This window comes from Carassius carassius, chromosome 37 (assembly GCF_963082965.1).
Source record: "Carassius carassius chromosome 37, fCarCar2.1, whole genome shotgun sequence".
NCBI lineage: Eukaryota > Metazoa > Chordata > Actinopteri > Cypriniformes > Cyprinidae > Carassius > Carassius carassius.
The window spans coordinates 20,412,662-20,435,506 of NC_081791.1; the positions used below are offsets into that span (position 1 = coordinate 20,412,662).

The window sequence follows — 22,845 nt, forward strand, 5'->3', positions numbered from 1 at the left end:
CACAATTAGACAATTTTTTACAAATCCATAAACCAGAAGAATATTTTGATTTTCACTTTTCTTGGTAAATCTGAGCTGAAACTACATGTTACATAGCTCACAAATCTACGGAGCCCGATTTACTAATTCGTTCCCTCAATGTACTAAAACATGCACACGATTTGCTAATTCGTTCCCTCGATTTGCTAAATCGTGCACACGATTTATTTATTTTTTCTTGCATGTCATGTGCGGGGCTCCGTACAAAACAGGTGAGAATACACTGCATTTATAATTTAGTAACCTGTTGGCTACTAATGTCTGTTTGAAAATGTCACTGCTCAAATAACATGAAACCTAGATTAATAAATCCGTTTTCACTGTTTCTTGATTCCATGATAAATGTTTAGCATTTTAGACCATGAATCCAGATCCAGCATTAAACCAAATAAAACTTTTCTTTATAAATAAAATTGAGTATCTATGCATCCTGACTTGGCTGAACAAAGAGTGGTGAAATTCTTTGAAAAAGGTTATCAGGATAATGCAAAAAGTGAATTCTTGATGTGACCGTGCTAGGTACATTAGAATAGAATAGACTATTCACTGGAAGGAGAAGTCTACTTCTCTCTGTAGTAAAGAAGATACATCTTGAGAGGGTCTGGCAAAGGCAGGCTAAGGATCCTCTCTCTTAAGAGGTTTACTGGAGTCTCTATCACCAAAACACTGCCCTCATTCCTTCTCTCATTCTCTTCTTGTTGTTCACAAACCCTTCTGCAGTCTTCATCTTCATCCTCATTGTCTGTGGAAGACTGATTGTTGTTGTTGTCCATGGGTCCGGGAATCAAGCGACTCATGAACAAATAACTATTGGTCAGAAGAGGGGTTTCACGATGCTCTCGTCTCTGTATAAAGTGATTTCTCCGCTTCAATCCATTTCTCCGTGGTAGCGGCAAGGATCCAGAACTGGATTTCTTTAGAATGTGACGGATGTTAATGCGGGCCAGATCCTGAAGACTCCGCAGCTCGAACATGACAGCTGGACAGCATGAAACATGGGGTGGGGGGGTTGACTGCATGTATGTATATACACCAATCCTATTATCATTATACTCAATATACACGACAGTTCAGAAGTTGGGTTGGTAAGATTAGTTTTTTTTATTCAGTATGTTTTTTAATTATTAATATTATTATTTCTACATTTTTCTTACAAAGGCTGCATTTATTTGATTCAAAATGCTGTAAAAACAGTTATATTATAAAACACTATTACAATTCAAATTAGCTGTTTTCTATTTTTAAATATTTTAAAATGTAATTCATTCCTGTGATGTCAAAGCTGAATTTTCAGCAGCTATGACTCCATTTTTCAGTGATTTGAGTAACGACTCCAGAAGTCATGTTTAAAACAAGTGAAACTATATCATTTTTTTCAGCTTTCTAACATAAAGGATATATATATTTTTTTATATATATATACTTCTGAACTGTAGTATACAGTGCTGTGAAAATGTGCTGTAGAAGTGAAATTGCTTATTTTTAGTAGTTTTCTAATTTAATATACCAAAATAAAGAAAAGGCCACAATAATCTAATATAATAAAATGATTTAAAATACAGCAGGTGACTTACGTAGAGATACTGCTCTCGGTTTGCCATTTTCTCTGTGCTTAGGGAGCACAAGTGGTGCGAAGGACACAGCAATTATCTTTCTCGTCTCCCATGTGTTATATCCTGTCCGAGTAATTTTAGTGAGCTAGAACAAACAACAAATGCATAGACATATATACATTTCACACACAATCTCTCTTGGATTACGTGAAACCAGATATACCGTACAGTTGCTTTGCCTTTCAATTATTCACCTTTTCTTCCAGAGGCAGTACTAAGATGCCCCCAACCTTCAACAGCTTCTTCATGTAGTCTTCATGTTCTTTCTGGACCCCTGCGCCACAGTAAACTCTGTCATACTGCCTGCTTTCCAGGGCAATCTCCAGACAGTTGCCCACCACAAAGGAAGGCTCACAGAACTCAAACCTAGACCAAAAATATTGACAGTTTCAGTCACTTCATTTTGCACACTACACTTTGAACAAGGGAATGAGTTTATATTATAACACCCAAAAGTTATTACACCTGTCGAAACTATCATTTGTCTTGATGAAGAAGTCCAGCTTCTGATAAGCATATTCCATAACATCTTCATGTAATTCCACACCATGATTCACACCAAATGGTCCTGGAAATATGACAGAAAATATCAGTGAGCATATTATGGCATATTTTCTTTAACACAAAAGAAGATATTTTGAAGAATGATGGTGACCAAAAAGCTTCGGTTCTCATTGATTTCCACTGTGTGAAAAAAAAACAATGGAATTCAATGAGAATGTAAACTGTTTAGTTACCTTTCTTTGAAATAACTTTGTGTTCTCCATAAGAAAGAATGTTATACAGGTTTGGAAAGACATAGGGGTAGTAAATGATGGCAGAGCAAAATGAAAGCCTTCATATTCTCTATGAACTCACCCAGTATAAGTCCCACCATGGTGCTGAGGTAGCCTGTGCCACTGCCCAGGTTAAGAAAGGACAAGCCAGGCTGCAGGTCTAGAGCCTCCATCACCTCAGAGTAGATACAGGGCGCAGAGAGGTGGATGTTGCCGTGTCTCCAGGCCAGATCCTTGTAGGCACTGTCACGGAATTCTTCCAGATAGTAGTCAGCACGATCAATGGCCCTGAAGGCATGTTCAACCAGATCTGAGCGAATGTACTGGGCATCCTTCAGGTTGTCAATTAACTCGTCATTGTCCTCCCCAGTGCTGACTGCACCTCCCATTTTAGCTCTTTTTTTTTGAGTGCAAATCAGAAGAGAAGAAAATAAAAGACGTAAGAATGCATGTAAACAAAGGTGAAGAACTTAATGTCGATTCGGGTCTTTAAAAAAGTTGAACTGTTAAACAACCACTTCCATTAGTTTCGTGCTATAACAGTGGATCTGAATTGATTTTGCTTCAGAAAAGTGGCACCCCATCACAGTACCAGGATTGAGTAACTTATAAAACTGAAATGTATTAATAATACCATGAAATTAATAAACCAAATAATATGCTAAATTATTAACTTGACATAGGCTGAATAGGAAAATTTACAAATGAAGTTTCTTGAATTTTGTGGGGTCAGTTATCATTTTTCATTTTCTTAGAAGTCTTTTTTACAATTTAAGATAACTTTTAACATTCGTTATTATCAATGTTGAAAACAACTACTATTTATTTATTTATTTTTATTTATTTTTTTATTTTTTTTATTTTTTTTTGATGAATAGAAATTTCTAAATAATAGCATTTATGTCAAATCGAAATCCTTTTTGAAATGTTTTTTTTTCTGTAACTTACGATCAATTTAATGTATCTTTTCTTAATAAAAGTATTCATTAATTTTTTTTTAAATATACTACCTACTGCCACCAAATGTTTTCTGAAGTTTGGTTAAATTTCTCTTGAATTTTGGTTGTTCCTTGCTCTAGGCAGCCAGTAATTAAACATACAAATCCAGCTAGGGTTGACAAATTTCGTTATGCCTGTTTATTTTGCCATTCTAATAATCATATTAGCTGAATTTTATGTTTTTGTATAAAATGCATATAACGCATTTCTGTCCCAGACAACACTTTAGATTGTGGCCCACTTGTTGAGAACCACTTCTCTAAAAGATTATGGATTGCATGTCTGCTATATCTGGGCATTTAACTACTGTCAAGCAGAATTTGTCCAAATACATTTTGTAATCAATCTGAAAACTCAGTTCACAAGTTCATAAGACTTCTTTTTGAGGAGCATTTTGCTAAATAATTGTTTTAGAATAGTATTTGTTTAAATGACACTGTATTTATTATATTTTTTTCCTATCTAATGCAATGGCATTTGTATGTCTTTAAGTGTCCAAATACTTTTGATGCTACTGCACATGTTTTGGGCCTAACAAAACAGCATTTTTGTCCAGTTAACGGGTGGTGGCGCTGGGCTGGGCTGCTGGAAAGTTAAAGCTTCCCCAGAGACGCTGTGTAGAAACTGGAGATGTGAGGCATACTCCCACCAATCACCGCGCGCTCAAATGCAGCTGCGCCATTCGCTAACAAACGCATATTGTGCAATGTTTTGTTGAACATCCGGGTAGTTACTTAAATAGAGTTAAATATGAAACAAAATACATCAGCCCTTTAATTTTTAATCACCACGACCTGTCGTTCATTCTGCACATTCTACTGGTTAGTCTTAGTGAAAATGCTCTAACAAAGATAATTATATTATCACTCCATAATTATACTAGATAACAGCTAGCACGATATAATGCGCTTACCTGCAAAAAATAAACGCAAACGAAGACGGGAAAAATTGGGATGGAGGTGTTTGGGTAGAAACTCGTCCCGTAAAACACCCCGACGACGACTTCACAGTCTACCGAGCTGAATCGTCTGACACCCTAAAACACCCTTATTAAGGTCCGTTAGCTGTCCATTCGGTTAAATGTCTCCTGTTGTTTCTGTCTCTCGGTTTCTTCCCATAAACGTTCACGGCGAGCAGCGCTGGATGTAAACATTTGCCAGCTGACTCTGTGACGTCACGCACACAAACACAAAATATGGGCCATGGAGCACATGGGTCCTGCACTACATTATTTTTATGACATATTCATAAACACAGTAGTCTCTGGCGTAACTTAGGATAGGGATAAAAACGGAAGCAGTTAACACATTTTTATTGGTGAATAATTCTCAAGGTGGTTATTTCTATTTAATTATTTTGTGAGCACATAGATAAATAGGGCCTAGATCAAACATGTCCGCTAAAGAAAAGATTGTTGACATGTAGCAGGGCATGATGTCACACCATATGGGATAAGTTGTCAAAGAGTTTTCATGTAGACAGTAAAATAAATCTATAACTTTTAAAAGACGTGAAAACTAGCTGGTCTCCTTGACCATTTCAATTCAAATCTGAAGGAAACAATCACTATATGTACACTTTCAAAATGTTGTTTTAAGATTTGTTTTAAACAATATTTTGAGGTTTATTGTCAGTCATTTTATCAGTATTGGTCTTAATATTAATCTTGACAAAATACAAATACATCCCTTATGTTTTTATGACTTTTATCAGCTTAACAGAAATTGTGACTGTATAATTTTGTATCCAGCAGATGTCAGCCAAATATCCTACTGAGAGAGTGTTTGGTTATTATTTTATCTTTGCTCTAATAAATGTTAGAGAATCCAAAATTATTGGGACTGAACAATGTATGTCTCACAAAATATCACTGTTTGATCAAGCTTGTACAGTAAATATGCGGTCATAATAACTCAATAGAAGCCATCAGCATTAAATGCTCTCTGTTGTATGTGATAGAATTCCCATTTATTTTATCAACAACATGGGCAAAGACTATCCATATGCAGCAACCACTAGCACAGAAACATTTACAAAATAAATATGCAACAAGATCTCCATTCAATTTGTTCTTAAATGCTAAATAAATAACAATAAATACATCATATATGTTCAACCCACTTCACTCTGGAGGGTGTCAAAATACTTTTATGGAAAACAGAACTCATTAAATAAAGAAGAATATAAAAAAACAATATAAAAATTGTTAGGTAGAAAATATTTGCACTTAAAAAAGATAAATAAATAGGAAGGTTTATAAAAACAATTTGCTGTCGATATTCTTAAAATATTGCCTCTTTCACAACGCAGAAGGCAGCGTCTCTCCTCTTAATAACTGTTTAAAAGCTGTGTATATTTTGCTTTGTGAAATAAATTAAGTCCATAAATACACACTGATTAATAAATAAATAAAATAACCCTTAACATTAATAAATAATAAATTAAACTTACATTTCAAGGACCCAATTTAAATAGCCATAATAATAATTACAATAATAACATGACGATGGAACTACAAACTATTCATGGAAGTGCAATATCTATGTTCTTAAATACAATAAATATTACTGAATGGAACAGGAGAACATTTACACCAAATATGAGACATCAAAATATCATACAGGGATCAAATATAGCAGTGCTGCATACTAACCATATTTTGTCAAGGGAGGTCATTAATTGTGAATTCACCTTCGGACGTTACACATAAAACACTCTGTTACGCATACACACATAGACTCTCCTCCACAAACACACAACAGTCTCATAATTTATTGTTCACGGCAACCTCCATGCACTGAGGGAAGTTAAAAGGCAGATCAGTGTCGGTGAGAGTTGCTCTAGAAAACAGTAACAAATGGTTTGCTCCAAAAGATACCCCAAAACAAGAACAGCCAACTTGGTTTAAGAGGCAAAGGATCAAAATTGCTAAGCAGCAAAGTTTGGAATTGGAATTTGGTCCTTTTCTCTGACTTTCCACGGGTCTTGTGACGTTCCGCGTTTACAGAGGGCGCCACATACAAAACCTGAATGTCCTTAAACAGTATTTTTATGTTGTTGGTCTGGTTATTTAACCCACAGTGTCTTGCAGCTGCTGCTCCTCTGCTCACACCTCAATGCCTTTGACAGCCTGGTTGATCGACTCGAGTAGAGCTCGGTTCTCTGGGTTCTGATAGCACTCCTTATTTGTGAACATGTGGGTCAGGGTGTCCACGCAGGCGTCAAAATTCTGTTCAGTGATGGGCTCTTGCTGTGGTAAACGACAGATTACAGTTTGTTAAAAGCAAGCTACATAAAAATTTAATGTACAGTGCTTGTTGGGCATAGTCATGAAAGGTAGATAGCAAGCGGACTGACCATCTGTGGCAGACGGATGTTGGCAAGGCTGCGGATAAGAGCCTGGCTCAGGCCTGACAGTTCCATGAACAAAGCCTCATTCTTCTTCTCTATGAGTTTATTCTCTTCCTCCATGCTCTTGAGGTTCTTCTCCATGGATGAGATCTATTGAGGGATAGAATTACATGAATTAACAGCAGTTGTGAGGTCAAGCTATGTATTTTATCTTTTTGATGATAACATACTGTAATTTGTAATATTATATTTAAAGTACTGTAAATAGGGTAATTATCATTATATTTTTTTATGAAAAGAAGTCACAAAAAAATTTTTTTCAATTAAGGGATTTTCATTGATGAACAATGAGAGCCTCAAAAAAGCTTATTACATGCAGTTACCAGTAAAGGGCCTAATGCTATATGCTCAGATCTCATTTCAGCCATATAAAGTGAATCTGTTACATATCTTTCTATATCAACGTTTCTGATACATGAACTATTTAAAAGTTTGGGGTCAGTACGATTTTTCATTTTGAAGGAAATAAATTATTTTATTTGGCAGGGATCCAATTAATTGATCTTTTTTTTTTTTAATGACATTACAAAAAGAAAAAAAAAAATATATATATATATATATATATATATATATATATATATTTCAAATAAATGCTGTTCTTTTGAACTTACTATTCATCAAATAATCCTGAAAAAAATTATCACGGTTTTCACAAAAATATCGTGTAAATTAAATTTTTAAATGTATATTTAAAAAAATATTTTAAATTGAAATAATATTTCATAATGTTACTGTTTTTGTTGTATTCTTGATCAGATACATGCAGCTTTGGTTACTTCTTTCAAAAACATAAAAGAAAACCTTACCAACCACAAACTTTTGAATGGTAGAGTATATATGCATTTATAAATATGCATTTAATAAAAGCAGACCTGTGTATGGAGGTTGGCCATGTCTGCTTCCATCTCAGAGTTTGAGTCATTCAGTTCATTGATCTCTTTGTTCAGCTGTTTTATGTCTTCATCATTGTCAAGAACTGAGGGGAAAGAAAAACAATGCATATGTTAATGAAGAGCACAAAATGAACATAATGGGGATGAAAGACGAGAAGCAAATTATATTTATCTTACCATCACTTGCCCTGAATTTCTTGCTGATGTAATCATCTCCAGGGAACCTGGCCCTCTTCTTGTTAGCTGAAGCTCTAGGGCAACCTGATAGACTGTAGAAACAAATTATGAGTAAGAGATATGAAAAAATATATTGTTTTAGATTTATTGTTTGTATTACACCATCCTTCGGTAACCCTAGAAAGCCAAAAACAGGCATTTCTAATATTTCAAAGCATATTACTACATATTACATTTTAGACAATTAGTTTAATTATATATCTAGCATAGACAGCAGTTTTAATTCACTCACAGCTTGCCATTTATCAGGACTCTTTAATACCAGAATACTAATATTTGTCTGTAAATTTTACTAGGTCCCGTCTATACCTGCGATGAGTGAGAAAGCTGCCATTGGCATGTCCTGATCCATCACATCCTGGCGTAGGGCAGGTTGGGCCCTCAGCCTTGAAGGCCTTCCAGGAGAATGGTGTGCCATTTAACATGCCCTCCTTCTGCCTGCGTGCTGCCAGCGGGCACCCATAGGCACTGCGGTGGGTGGCATATTTCCCACTGATATGCCCCAGACTGTCACAACCTGGCACCGGGCACCTATAGAGACGTAAATGATGAACTGGCAGTCAGGTTTGGCATTCTCTAAAGCTACAGGCTGTGCTCAAAAATTTTCATACAGCAAAAGTTGAGATTGTTTTGTAAAAAAAAAAAAAAAAAAAAATTATAATTATATAAAAAAAAAAAAAACATACTTTAGGAGCTCAGAATCTTCCTTGTCATCCTTAGTCGGTGTGGTTTTGATTCCTCCCTTCTTGGCACGTGGACATCCAGACAGACTGCAATAGAGAAAATGTGAATGTTATTATTTTTTTACATCCGCAATTTAATATTTTTAACTAGTTGCAAAGCTTGACCTGAATCCAAAAGTGCATCTTGAAAGTAGGTACAGTACATGTAATATCTCTTAATTAGCATACCTTCTATGGGAAGCATAGTTTCCAGTGATGTGTCCTGATCCATCACAACCTGGGGTAGGGCATCTGGAGTTCACAAAGAGAAACACAGGTTAGCTTAAACATAGTATTGCTTTAGAATACAATCATACTGGAAATCTAAATAAATATTTGGGCTTCAGCCTAGATGCTTAATTTGTCTCAGCTGGTTTGATGCATCTCTAGGACACAGTCCAAGAAAATCATATTTTTGGCCACTTAAAATATAAAGTGTTCACTGGTTAAAGAGTATAAGAATAGCCAGCAAAAGGGACAGTATACAGTGCTTTGCAGTAACAGCAGTGTTATGTAGAGTCAAGTAGACGCAGTAATCAGTAATGGATTCATTAGAGGAAAAAATAGAGCACAGACATACTTGAGTTCAGTAGTGTGGGCAGCCATGAGGGTCCGAAGACTTTTATCAGCAAGGGGACAACCAGAGAGACTGAAGAACAGTAGAAAAAAACCACCAGGAAGAAAGAATAGAGGGACAAAAGATTTAATTGAAGATGGAAGAGATATATGAGTTGATGAGTAAATGAGTTGCCCAAATGCATAAAAGAGTCATATAGCATATGTCTACGGTTTATTCTATAGAGAACTGAAGCTATTAGGATTCAACAGAGGAAAACAGATAAAGAAAAAAAGAAAACACAAGTAGGGCTTGTGTTCGGAGTTGAAATACTTTGTCACCTTATTGCATACCTGCGGTGTGATGCATAGTTCCCAGTTATATGTCCACTGCCATCACAACCTGGGGTGGGACATCTGGAGGGAGGTAAAGAGAGTATTAAATCCCGGTGGAGTCATTCTGGTAATTTATGAACCCTTGCAAGACATTAAATTTACAGACTTCCTTTATTGGCTTAACAGATGTGTTTTGTGTTTAAAAAAGGCTGTTGTTGCTGCAGACACTTACAGCAAGACCTCTTTCTTGCTGTCCTTGGGCTGGAATTTGACTTTGAAGCTGGAGGTTGTGACCTCACCAGGGTACTTCCTGTCCTCCATGCTCTCCTGAGTGGCATCATCATCGTCTCCATCAGAGGAAGCATATGAGTGTGTGGTGTACTCAACCTGGACACAGCAGACAAACAACAGTCAAACAGGTGCTAAATTATGACAGTTTAATTCATAGAATGAGGGGTTTTATTCATTATCCATGATTTAACCTTGAAGTGAGACTATATAAATATATATCAGATTGATATACATCTACCTCCTCTGGCTCCTCCTCTTTCTGTTGGTTTGACTTGGTGTAGTCCAGAGGCCCCTCCCACTCCTCTTGTTTGTAGGTGTGGCTGGAGTGGGGTGAGGTGACGTCATGGTGTTGAGAAGATGATGACGAGGATGAAGATGGTTCTGGTGACCTGACTCCTTCCCTCTTGGGTTTCTTCATGCTGAGGTCCAGTGTGCCATTCTCATCCACCTCAATGTCCATGTCCTAGATTGTAGAATACATTAATTCGAATCTAGAGTATATATAATGTGGATGTTATGGAACTCAACATTCCAGATACAGACTGAGAGGAACTCACTTTGGTGGCCTGATCTGGCTGTCTGGTGCTGAGGTTTTCAGGCCTCTCCCAGCAGCGGGTGGACAGGTTGAGAATGGCAGTGGCAGCCATGTGTGCGGCTTCGGCATCATGGGTATAATCATACCCACTTGAGGTGGAAGAGGAGCTGCTTTTGGTGTAGCCTCCTGACAGGCTGTGGCTGGGGGACAAGGCTTTGGGGAATGGTTTGGCTGTTCATTATAATAATAATAATAATAATAATAATAATAAAATGTGTTTCAGTATGCTATCAATAATTCATTATCTAGTAATATCTGTTGTATTTGTATTTGTTATTTTAAAGGGTATGGGGGGTACTTACATTTGAAGGCTTTAGGTGAGGTTTCGCTGGTGGGCATCTTGGGTGCAAGCATGGGGTTGCCAAACACCTGTACATCGAAGCTTGCATAGTCGAAAGACACCTTAGAATACTTCTCCAGCTCCTTAGCCAGGTTGGCACGAGGAGTGGCTGGCATGGCATTGGGTCTGTAGGTACCATACTGAGGGATGTCCAGCTGTTTCACAAAACACATCGGCCTGTAGAGGAAAGAGTGTTACAATTTAGTCACAATGTTTCCCTATCAGGCTCTTTTGTCTGTTAAAGATCTAGCTGGGATGTTGAGAAGAGGACCTGAGAGGACCTCACCTGAGAACTCTGTCAGAGTTTGAGCCTCCGCTGGCAGGATCACTGACAGAGGTCTGCGGCTGTGACTGCTTTTCATTGCTTTTCTGTTTCCCTGCAGCAGCAATAGGGCAGCCAGAGAGACTGAAAGTGTACGATGTAAGAGAACACTTGGTTTTAGGGAAACCTGATGTGAACAGAAATTGATGCCTGAAAAGTTTAAAATAGTTATGGAGCAGTACCTGCGATGTGTGTTGCGGTTGCTGTTCACATGTCCCTGTCCAGTGCATCCAGGTGTTGGACACTTAAGTACGTTCTCGTGCATTGCCAAGACTAGTGCCAAAAAAACACATTAGCTTATAGAATATATATTTAATATATATATATTTTAAGAAATTAGCACTTGTATTCAGCAAGGATGCGTTAAAATGACCAAAAGTGATAGTAAAGACATTTATAATATATATTTAAAAATAAATATAAATTGTAATTTAAATAAATTATATTATTCAAAGAATCTTGAAATAAATCATGGTTTACACAAAAATATCAAGTAGCACAAGCTGTCTTGAACATTAAAAAAAAACATGTTTTGAGCACCAGAACAGCAGATTGGCATGATTCTTTGAAGGATCATGTGACACTGAAGACTGCTGAAAATCCAGCTTTGCCAGGATAGGAATAAATTCTATTTAAAAAAATTATATAAAAACATTTATTTTAAATTGTGATTAAATGTGTGTTTTTACTGTATTTTTTTAACAAATAAATGCAGCAAAATACTTTTTTGTTAAGTCGATAAGATACATGCATTAAAAATTTATATAAAAAATATGTACACATTTAATCACATTTTTATAAAAGTTTTTCAAATAAATATATATAAATGTAAATGTGTTTTAAATTTGTATTAATATATATATATATATATATATATATATATATATATATATATATATATATATATATATATATATATATATATGTATGTATATATATATATATATATATATATATATATATATATATATATATTATGTGTGTGTGGGTGTGTGTGTGTGTGTGCTATTGTTTTTGTGACATATCAGGACACAACTCTGTATAATGACATGGGTATGACAAAGATATTACAAGGAGAGGTTGACTTATGAGGACATAACCCATGTCCCCATTTTTCAAAATGCTTATAAATCATACAGAATGAATTTTTTTGAGAAAGTAAAAATGCACTAAGTTTCCTGTGAGGGTTAGGTTTAGGTGTAGGGTTGGTGAAGGGCGATAGAATATACAGTATAAAAACCATTACGCCTATGGGATGTCCCCACTTTTCACAAAAAGTGAAATATATATATATATATATATATATATATATAATCACATATAATAATAATTGTTCTCTTACTCTCTGGAGGGATTCTGTCCTTGTGTGGGCACCCAGAAAGGCTGCGGTGGTGTGGGTATAATCCGGTCACATGACCTGTCCCATCACATCCTGGAGTAGGGCACTTTACTTCCTTCTTCTCTGATCTAGAACCTTCTGTGCCCAAGAGTGAGGAGGCAAAAGAAAATTAAACTCAACACACACTCTACCTGCATGATAATGTTATCTAATTTTAACTGGGGTCATAAGAGGTAGGCAGCAATTTCCTGTCACCTTTGCCATAGTATGCTCTACGAGCTGTGATATCCATGGTCTTACTCATCCTATCCTCTGCGCTGTGGTAGCGCTGCTGCTCAGGAGAGCAGCTCTCTTCAGAACTACGGCCGGTTTGTTTTGCTTTCAGGGCAATGGCCTGTTCCAGAAGTCCCAGGTTCCCGCGTGTCATGTCGTACGTCTCTGAGTCATCTGTGACCTCTGACCTCTGTGACATGCTGTCCAACTCGTCGTCATCCACTTCATCAGCCTCCTCTTCTTCTCCGTCATCTTCCTCTTCTTCCTCTTCCTCTCCCTCTGAATCCAGCTCGATGACTACAGTGGGCAAGTCTTTGTCCGAAGCATCATCTCGTTCTTCTTCATCCTCCTCCTCCTCATCTTGTCCAAGAGGGTGGTTTAGACTGATGTTGCTGTGCACAATCATGTCTAATTCCTGAGGTGAAGCAGTGGGGACAGGGGCAGTTAGGGAGGAAGGCTCAACCTGAGATTGGATCTCCTCATCTTCTTCCTCATCATCATCATCATCATCATCATCTTCACTGTCCTTCTCTGTCTCCCCAGTGTCTTTGGTCTGGATTTTGCCGAAGTCTCCACTGAAGTACTGGTGGTCCGAGTTGTTCTTCTGGCTCAAACATTGTGTCTCGTCTTCCCCCTCTTCCTCTTCTTCCTCCTCCTCATCTTCTTCATCAACTGTTGTCACAGGCTCATCTGTCTCTTTCAGCTGCTGGGTCACTCGCTCTTCCTCTGTAATCTCTTCTGCTTCCTCCTCTACCTCTTCCTCTCGAGCCTGAATTTCTTCAGTGACCTGTAGGCCCTCCTCTGCCTCAGCATCCATGGTGATTTGTTGGATGGACGTAGCCTCGATATTGGCTTCTTCCTTCTCAGTTTCTCTCTCTGGCACTAAACTTGATGTTTTCTTGATGATAGGTGTAATTTTCTTTTCAAAATCCTCTAGTGAAATTTCTTCTAAGGGAATGTCAAAAAAGGGAATGGCAATTTTTTATGTTTCTTGACAAGTTTGGGTGATGTAATAAAGCATAAATACATAAAGACCATAGTATGTTTACTGCATGGTACATAACCTTAAAAACAATAAACTTTTTTTTTTTAGTTAATAGGTTATTAACCCACCTGTCATTGCTTCTGATGTAAGTGTTTTTTCTTTTGTTTCCATCACTTTATCAGTAGTGTCCTCTTCAGATTCCACTCCCTCATCTTTTGTTTCTGTTTCACTGTTTGTGTCACTCTCTGCATTAAACCCATCATCCATGGCCAGCTTTAGAGCATTGGGCTTCTTTTTATGGGCTAGCTGATTCTCCTCTGCCTCCTGGAGTTTTCTTTTCTTAGCTAATGGGCAGCCCAATGCACTGGAACAGATTAAAAGGTTTGACAAAAAACTCAGTTGCTCACATTTTCTTTTTTCTTTTTTTGCATAGACAGCTATAAGAGACTGAATTCCTACTACCTACCTTCTGTGTCGTGCATACTTTCCACTGACATGGCCTAAGCCGTCACATCCTGGTGTAGGGCAGCTGCAAAACAGGGGTTTTGATTAGCTATATACATTAACCTAATAAACTCTGGTCTTTAAAAACATGATGAGTAACACTACAAAAGCATAAAAGCTCTCACCTGTAATCTTGTCCAACAAGCTCAAGAGGAACTGATATAAGGAGCGAGATAAAAGCTCTGTCAGTCATTTAATTAACTGAAATGGACAAAACATATTTTTTGAGTTTTTAAGAGGCTCTCACCTCTGATTCCCTTTGAGCGTGTCCTCGTCCACTTCTCATCTGCGTCCTGGCTCATCTGGAACACAAACATGTGAGTGGTTATGAGATTATAATAACATTTTATTAACCTCTTAAGATATTTACACTATCCATTTACAATATCACTGTTCTCTGGCTCTTATACCTTCAGACTGTGATTTCTGTCTTCAGATCTGAGCAGGTCTGATTTCACAGACACCAGAGTAGCCCCCAATCTTCTTAAATGCTCGTAAAGAGCTCTACCAATAATTTACATCCAGTAAGTTCTTTCAAATGCACATCCAACCCCAATCCTTAGTGGAAGTGAAGTGAAATATAAGAAAGAAATTAGGCCCTCCCAGCCTTATAAAGATTTCAGAGCTTGAGAAAGGGAAATGTACTTTTAGCTTCTTTGGTTTTGTGGTACAGTATAAGACAAGATATAATCAATGAAAATGAAGTTACTCTGACATACACATACACACATAATGTCTCACTTTTCGTCTCCTACTCCTCTTGTTCTCACAGCTGCTGACTCTGTCCCCTCGTGTCCACCTCTGGCTCAGCAGCTGCCCTCTGAACTCATTCTCTGTTGGACAGAAAGGATAAGTCAACAATTTCAGTATGACCTGTCCAAATATTAAAAGGTGCATACTGTATTACACAGAGACATGAGAAAAAAGCATCTGCTTAAGTGACACTAAAGCAGATCCTGACACATACATATATATATATATATATATATATATATATATATATATATATATATATATATATATATTAGTTTGAAATATGCAATATACTGAAAATACCAAGAAAACACAAAAATTATTTGCGAGCAATTGAGACACTAAGATCAGAAAGTAAGCAAATCTATGGCTGTAATGCTGATTCAGACACAACTTTTGTGATGTCATTTTCCACAGGATGACTATAAAAGATGAACACCCATATTCCAGAAGCAAACATTAAAAAGCCCCCAGAGGACCCATGCACTTTGGTCAATGAATGGGCTTTCAGCAGTCCATCATGGTCTGCGTGCCTTCATGGCTCTGGTGTTGATTATTCTTCTTGGGGGACGAGAGATCCGGCTGTGACCCAGCTGTTTTTATCAGGGCGTCATTACATGTGGTCTGATTACTTTTTAGGCAGCACCTGGTGCTCAGTCACATCACACACATGTAACGGGAGGGAATTCCCTTGAGAACTGCAACAATTGTGGCACTTGCCACATATGATGCAATATGCAATGCAAAACTTTCTTAGAGGTCAGTGTTCCGTGTCTGTTCACATGAAAACCAATTAAACTGATTTTATTGCATTTGCTGAAAACTTTCTATAAAAGCAAGATGAATACAAAAGGGAGGAAGGAATTTGAAAATAATGTAACCTATTTTCCAACTCATTAGGAGTCAAGTAATATATTAAATACACATGAATTCTTCAAAATATTCCTTTCAAAGACATTTCTAAAGACAACAGAATTAAAAAGATAAGAACATTTGCATGCTTACATGTTATTTCTAGATGAAAATGGTGAGTGGATGATAGTTTTTTTTTATACCAAGTCACATGACCTAAATAGTTTTCGTCATCCCTTTTAAAGTTTTTCTAAAATAAATAAATAAAATAGTTGCCATTCTCTTAAATTACTGTATCTCCATGCATAAAAAAACATTGTTTGACTCCTATATATTAGCACTGGCGGCGCCAGGGGGGGTCTTGTGGGGTCTCAGGATCCTGCCAAAAAACGCCTTGACCCCCCAATCGACCCCCCATCCTCTTCCTGATTAAAAAATATATATATCCAGGATAAAGCTAAAAAAAATTCTCTTTAAACTACGCAGAACAATAATAAATAATAATTATTTCGACATTTATTCATACACTGAACCGAGAACCGTTTCTGTCAGATGCGTCCGATTTGAGAACCGAGGAGCTGATGATACTGCGCATGTGTGATTCAGCATGAAGCAGACTGACACACAGAGCGTCTGAACCGAACTGATTCTTTTGGTGATTGATTCTGAACTGATTCTGTGCTAATGTTATGAGCGCGGGTAAACCGAAGGCTTGAATGAAGGGCAGTCATCGCAAAATGACATTAAATCGAGCGCAAAAGAACCGGTGAACCGTTATTTTTTTCAACTGGTTTATTTGATCGAACTGTCCGAAAGAACCGGTTCACTTGAGCACCTGTTCCTTTGCCCCTTAAGTGCCCTTTTGTCAAAGCAAAATTTCCTCAAATTTTTTTTGTAATAACATTCCCTTTTGTGAATGCCTGCCCATGCCCAATCATAATATTAGTACAATTTATTAATAATAATTTAGCCATAAATAAAATGACCAACATGATGACCTTTCACCTGACAACGACGACCTCATCCGAGCGGGACGATTCCTCACGCCACACACGCATTTTTTAATTGCTAGAGGATATTTTCAACACCGTGGCAGCTGGTAAGTGGTGTTTCATTCTCAGCGAAGTGATTTTGATGTTTATTTACTTATTATTATTTTACAAGAACCATGTGATGTGAGAACATGCGGGTATGTTGTTTATATTGTTGTGTGTAGCCTGTAGTGTAGAAGTAGGCTAACACTAGCGTGCTGTTTGAGGGAGAAAAGTTTAACAGGCATCGAGGGGTCTGGTCTTTTTTATGTTATTTGACTAAACTTTTATTATATTACAGTACTTTTTAACACGTTGAGTGCCTTAAAATAATTATCACAACACTGTTAAGGCTTATTCAGATTTTCTCATCCTCTGAATCATCATTATAAAATTAAAAACAATTCAGAAATGAATTAAAATATAATTATATTTTAAATGTGACGCAAATATTTTTTTTTTCTACAATAGCAACAGCAAGACCACTTTAGCCTGTAAATTCAATAATATCTCTCTGGAAATAAATGTAAAAATATCAATGTCAATAAAAAATGCATAATATACCTGACATAAAAGTGCAGTGTGAAGGATATGAATAACAAATGTAGCCTGTCATTTGTTTACATTGCAAAGGTGTTAAATTTTAGACAACTACAACAGTAAAAATAATATTAATCACTATATTCCAGTGTATCAGTTTTTTAATGTTTTGTATCAATATTTAAGGTGGACTTATTGATTAGGTGCAAGAGTAGTAGTGATGGTTAAAATAATATATTAATGCTCAAATAGTAAATTGAGCCTTGTTCCTAGATGGAGGAAAGGAAGAAAAAGAGGGAAATGTAGAGGCACAAGTGACAGAAAGAGAGCAAGGAACAGCAAGCCAGGAGACAGAGGCTGGTGAGAAAGAGGAAAATGTAGAGGCCCAGAAAATGTAGAGGTAGTGTTTTCTATAGTTTTTACTATAACCGCTGTTCTTAATTATTCTGTAGAACAGAGAAGAAAAAGCCATCAGGTTGGGACAATTTAAGACATTTCCGTTTCTAATCCCAGAGCTATTATTATTTTAAACTTAAAATTGTCTTCTCTATTGTTTCTTTTTCAAAACTGCATCAAAGCATTTGCTGCTGTATCAATACATAATCATCCATATCGATACGCGAATCAGCAAGGAATGCATCACAATATATTGCTGTATTGATATTTTGAACAGTGCCATTTAAATTCTTGTTCCATGTGCCCCTTTTATACTTTGAGCACCTGCCCCTCCAAAGGTCTCTGTACGGCCCTGTTCAGTGTCAGCCACATTAAAAAAGTTAACAGCTTAAGTCATTTGTGGATTAATACTTATTGGAGACGCGAACCATTTAAAACGATTCAGTTCGATTTGGTGAACTGGTTCAAGAAGATCTGGTTACATCGAATGATTCGTTTGCGAACCGGATATCACAAACTGCTTGGTTTTGAACTCTCTCACAACAGACACGGAAGAGAAGACACTGCTGAATAATTGCTGCTAATTTTTTGATTAAAATGTATTTTCGATGCTTCAACAAATTCTAACTGACCCTCTGATGTCACATGGACTACTTTGATGATGTTTTTCTTACCTTTCTGGACATGGACTGTATACCGTACACACAGTTTCAATGGAGGGACTGAGAGCTCTAGGACTAAATCTAAAATATCTTAAACTGTGTTCCAAAGATGAACGGAGGTCTTACTGGTTTGGAACGACATGAGGGTGAGTTATTAATGACATAATTTAAAATTTTGGGTGAACCAACCCTTTAAAGTTTGAGCATATTGTTTGCAAACTGCAATTGATTAATTAAAAACAAAGAAGTTGATATCCTGTGTTATTTTTGTTGTTTAGTAGCAATAATATGCAGTTAATAGCCGTGTCCACTGTATTTTTTGTTGGTTTTCATGAGACCCCCCATGAAATGACCAGGACCCCCCATTGCCCCCCCAATCAAAATTGCCTGGAGCCGCCACTGTATATTAGACCCATGCATGAAATGACCAGTGAGAGTGCATGTTAGCCACAAATTACTATTACGTTTTAGAATAGATTGATATTAGTATTTCTTTTGTCGCATCAGGCCCTTGACTTCGAAAAAGCACCATGATGCTGCTGCGCATAACCTCTTCTAGCACACCACGCCTTTCAATTACTATCAGCCAAACCCTCCCCCTTTAAAACACTGTCACTTTCATGGAGAATAAACAATATCAAGCAGAATATATTTACAAGACCTGCAACTGTATTTTTAGAGCAATAACGTTAGAGCCCAACCCACAGAGAATCCTAAAACAAGAATAAGCAACGAATAAAGAGCAATTAAAATGTAAAACAGAAAGAAAGGCGATCATCTAATGAATGAATAGTGTATTATGTAGGCCTAGCCTGAAGTAAACAGATGGTTCGTGTAGATAACGCACGCACACAAGACGAAACATATGCTGCTTTTGCTTTGCTTAAGGGTTTCTAATGACTATTTGCCCTCTCCCGTAAAATACATCGTATTTGTACATGTATCATTGACTTAGTGTGAATCGACAAACTTCCAATGAATTTACGTTTGGCTTTAAACTTCCACATTTTCGAATCGTCTATAAATATTGTTTTAAAACAAGATCAACACTAAAAATGCAATATGAGAGGCTGGATATTGTGTTATTGATGCAATAAAGGCCCTTTTAAGTTCTTGGGTTTCTTGAAAATAAAACAGCGATGTAAATGCAAATACAATTATCTTAAAAAAACATTCTTGAATTGTTCTTTTTACACAACGTAATTGTGGCGAATAGTACGCAAGCGAAAATAACACAAAATGTGCAAGAAATGTAAACACGGTGGAATGGCACTTTAAGAGATTACAAGTCCGGCATCCATTTGGCTTCAATAGTAATGTAAACCAAAATCATCAAGCCTTTCCAAACATTGAATTTTTTATCCACATCAGCATCTGAATTAGAAGATTTAAAAAAAATACCACAAGCAATCGACGTTTTTTTTCAAGGAGATGCGAGCGGCCTCTTGCTCTTTGTAGGCTCTGTGTGTTAACTTCAGTGTTGTACACCTCCCCTTCAGAATGAGTCTCGTTCCGCTACCGTTAAAAACCTCTAATAATTCGCCCAGGACCGGTCCAAAACCTCCTCATGTTGTAAGCAAGACGCATATATCCATTAATCGACATGTAATGTGAGCGCAAATGTTGCCAAAATCATTTCTCCACACGCTTTGTCGAACGATTCTGACTTACCTTTCGCTCACAGGCCCATTGTCCACCCCTCCTCTACCCTGCGCCGTGACATCATCATCATCATAGTAAACCATGTACAACACAAGATGGAGAGAGGGCCGCTACAGACCCCCACAAAACCGATATAATATACGCACACAAAAGTTTGACATTTAATTTACAAGCTAAACTAATTTAGTCGGTTATTTTGGAAAATATCTCTACGTTTAGAAGCAGGAGCTTAGCTGATAGATCAGTACCCAGAACAGCGCTGTTTCAGTACCATGGACAAGAGTGCTTTCAGTGCCAGGTGTCTAGTAAGAAAACGCTGTTTTCAATGAGTAAATAGCTGCTTAACCATTAATACAATGACTATTACATTTCCAAAATTAAATTCCACAAAAGAAAGTAGTTTAAACATCAAATACAAGCATTTGTTTTATGTTTAAAAGACTACTGTCCGATTGCCATACACGATAATATTCGGTATTGACAAGAAAGAGAATAATTTCTGTAACTGAAAAAAAAACACAATTCTTTAATATGGATCTATTTTTTTTTTCTTGCGCAATAACACATTAGCGTTCAACATTCTTTTATGTTCTTCTAGAAATCTAACAACGTGACCTGGTTTTGTGGGAAATTATCCAATTAACTTCAACTGTTTTAGTAATCGGTTAAATTACTATGATATCTTCCGAGGTTGCAAGATTGTAAAATGTTGAATAAAAGTGAATGTATGTTTATTTTATGATGTCAAAATTATTTTAATTGTTAAAAAAAATCTACCTGAGTAATGAACATCAAAAAAAAAAGTTAATTTCACTTTTCGAAAATAAACTGTTAAAAAAATAAAACAAAACAAAACATGTGTTAATATTATTACTGAAATAATTTTACAGTGCAGTAAACCTACCAAACGCAGTGCAGTTGCAAAGTTCGATTAATGTTCAAATATCAATCTATAAATAATAATATATTACAATAAGTTATTAAAGGTTACTTGTAGTGGAAAGAGATGTAACTTAAAACGGAAAATGAATTTTCTCTGTAATAAAAGGGGAGTGGAACTCTTTACTAAACTTCAAAAAAGTTTCTTATCATATATGAGGCTTGTAAAAACCTTTGAAAGTTTTGCATATTTAATGACACTGAAGTTCTTCGGTTACCAGCTGGAACTTTTCTAACCCCTGATCCTAAAGATTCGTATACAGATGGATAGCCCAGCAAACAATTAAAGCCACAGTCTGTTCCCACTGGCCAGACACTGTGTATAAATATTACATAGGATGCCAGCTGAGCGAATGTGAAGCACAACACCCGGAATCCCCCACAGCCAGATGGACTGATCCCTCCCGAGCACAAAAGTTTTAATACGCCAGAAGTCCGACGGCCTCTGAGTTTGAAGCACAACTCCCTCTGGGAGACAAAAGTTGCCTTTGTCCAAAAACTGTCTGGACAGGGATTTCGTTTCCCAACTTTTAAAAGATGCAAACAATCAGGGATATGGGTCATAACTATGCCTTCGGCAATAGAATTTGATGTAAAACGAAATCCAAATCGATTCAGTCCACATTTTATATTTATATTTAAAATGAAAGTAAACAAAGAAGGAAACAACAACAACGTTGTCTGTCGGTAGGCTGTAGGTTTATAATCAGTCTAACCAGTCCGTATAATTATATCACTCGTGTTAAATTACAATAATAAACGCATTGTGAATAGCCTAGTTATTGTTAACAAAAAGTTAACCAAACCCAAAACAACCGGTTATCAACAAAACCACGGCGCACCAGACTAAATCTAAGTTTGACGCGAGCAAAAGACTTAAGTAAGATAAAAGTAAGACGTCAGGCACTCACCGAGAAATGTTTTGCACAACTTCATCTTTGCGGTGATTTCTTCGCATTTGACACCGCAAAACTACTCAACTTCATTACAGAGAAAGTTACTTTAAAGAAAAATTGTAGACAGAAGTGGGCGGTCGTATTTACTAGAAGGTTGTTTCCTCCAATCAGCGGCGGCGGGGTAGTTTTTGTTAACCTCGACAAGCCAATGAGGGCGCGCCTCACTGCCTGTGTCCCCCACACAATGACCTCAAAAATGAAAACAAAAGCTTGTCTTGTACGCCTTGAGTTATGTGTCAGGACTCTAAAGTCTCTCTGTAAAACTTCTTACTGAGTGTTTTTTTTTGTCATTACTTAAAAAAAATACATATTTTAAACTCTTTTAAACAAAGTAAGAGAGCACAACCTGAAACTATTGTTCCTTGTTTATAGAAATTTTCTAGAAAGACAAAAGAGACAAAGAGTTATTGAATTTTTTCTCATTGTTTGCCACTACTTTTATGCTGTGTGTCTCAAACTGGTCGGCTATGACATTTATTGTATTTTAGACATGCAAATACAAAGTTTATGTGGATGTTCAAATTAAACATTAATAACATGATCCTAAATTATACAGAAGACAGGACATGTTATATTATATTGTTTCTATTATTTAATATTTCATCCCTGTGATTTCTGTTTGTTTTAACTGATGGTCACCCCAATAATAACAACATCACACACACACACACACACACACACACACACACACACACACACACACACACACACACACACAAACACTTTTTTTTTACTTTCCTTATACTGTAAAAAATATATATTTCAAAATTTTGTTAACATAAATGTTTAGTAAATCTTTTATTTTTTAAAAGAATTTTAGTTTC

General features: G+C 36.6%; 2 protein-coding genes across 2 annotated transcripts; both read right to left on the minus strand.

The window, feature by feature from the left end:
* Positions 1–388: 388 nt before the first annotated feature.
* On the minus strand, positions 389–4,678 carry LOC132117743 (protein-L-isoaspartate O-methyltransferase domain-containing protein 2-like). Its single transcript, XM_059527056.1, has 6 exons — positions 4,341–4,678; positions 2,511–2,824; positions 2,118–2,220; positions 1,847–2,018; positions 1,614–1,737; positions 389–1,018 (listed from the first exon to the last, which is right to left on the minus strand). Exons 2-6 carry the CDS (start codon positions 2,815–2,817, stop codon positions 600–602), a joined length of 1,125 nt encoding a protein of 374 aa, XP_059383039.1. The 5' UTR covers positions 2,818–2,824; positions 4,341–4,678; the 3' UTR covers positions 389–599.
* A 695-nt stretch (positions 4,679–5,373) lies between these two features.
* On the minus strand, positions 5,374–22,043 carry LOC132118320 (myelin transcription factor 1-like). Its single transcript, XM_059528099.1, has 23 exons — positions 21,977–22,043; positions 14,972–15,063; positions 14,478–14,532; positions 14,356–14,386; positions 14,193–14,255; positions 13,855–14,090; positions 12,724–13,689; positions 12,472–12,606; positions 11,312–11,402; positions 11,094–11,213; positions 10,770–10,984; positions 10,430–10,638; positions 10,111–10,335; positions 9,814–9,968; positions 9,600–9,662; positions 9,271–9,339; positions 8,880–8,942; positions 8,655–8,738; positions 8,278–8,499; positions 7,909–8,000; positions 7,711–7,814; positions 6,785–6,928; positions 5,374–6,677 (listed from the first exon to the last, which is right to left on the minus strand). Exons 1-23 carry the CDS (start codon positions 21,999–22,001, stop codon positions 6,534–6,536), a joined length of 3,603 nt encoding a protein of 1,200 aa, XP_059384082.1. The 5' UTR covers positions 22,002–22,043; the 3' UTR covers positions 5,374–6,533.
* Positions 22,044–22,845: the final 802 nt, after the last annotated feature.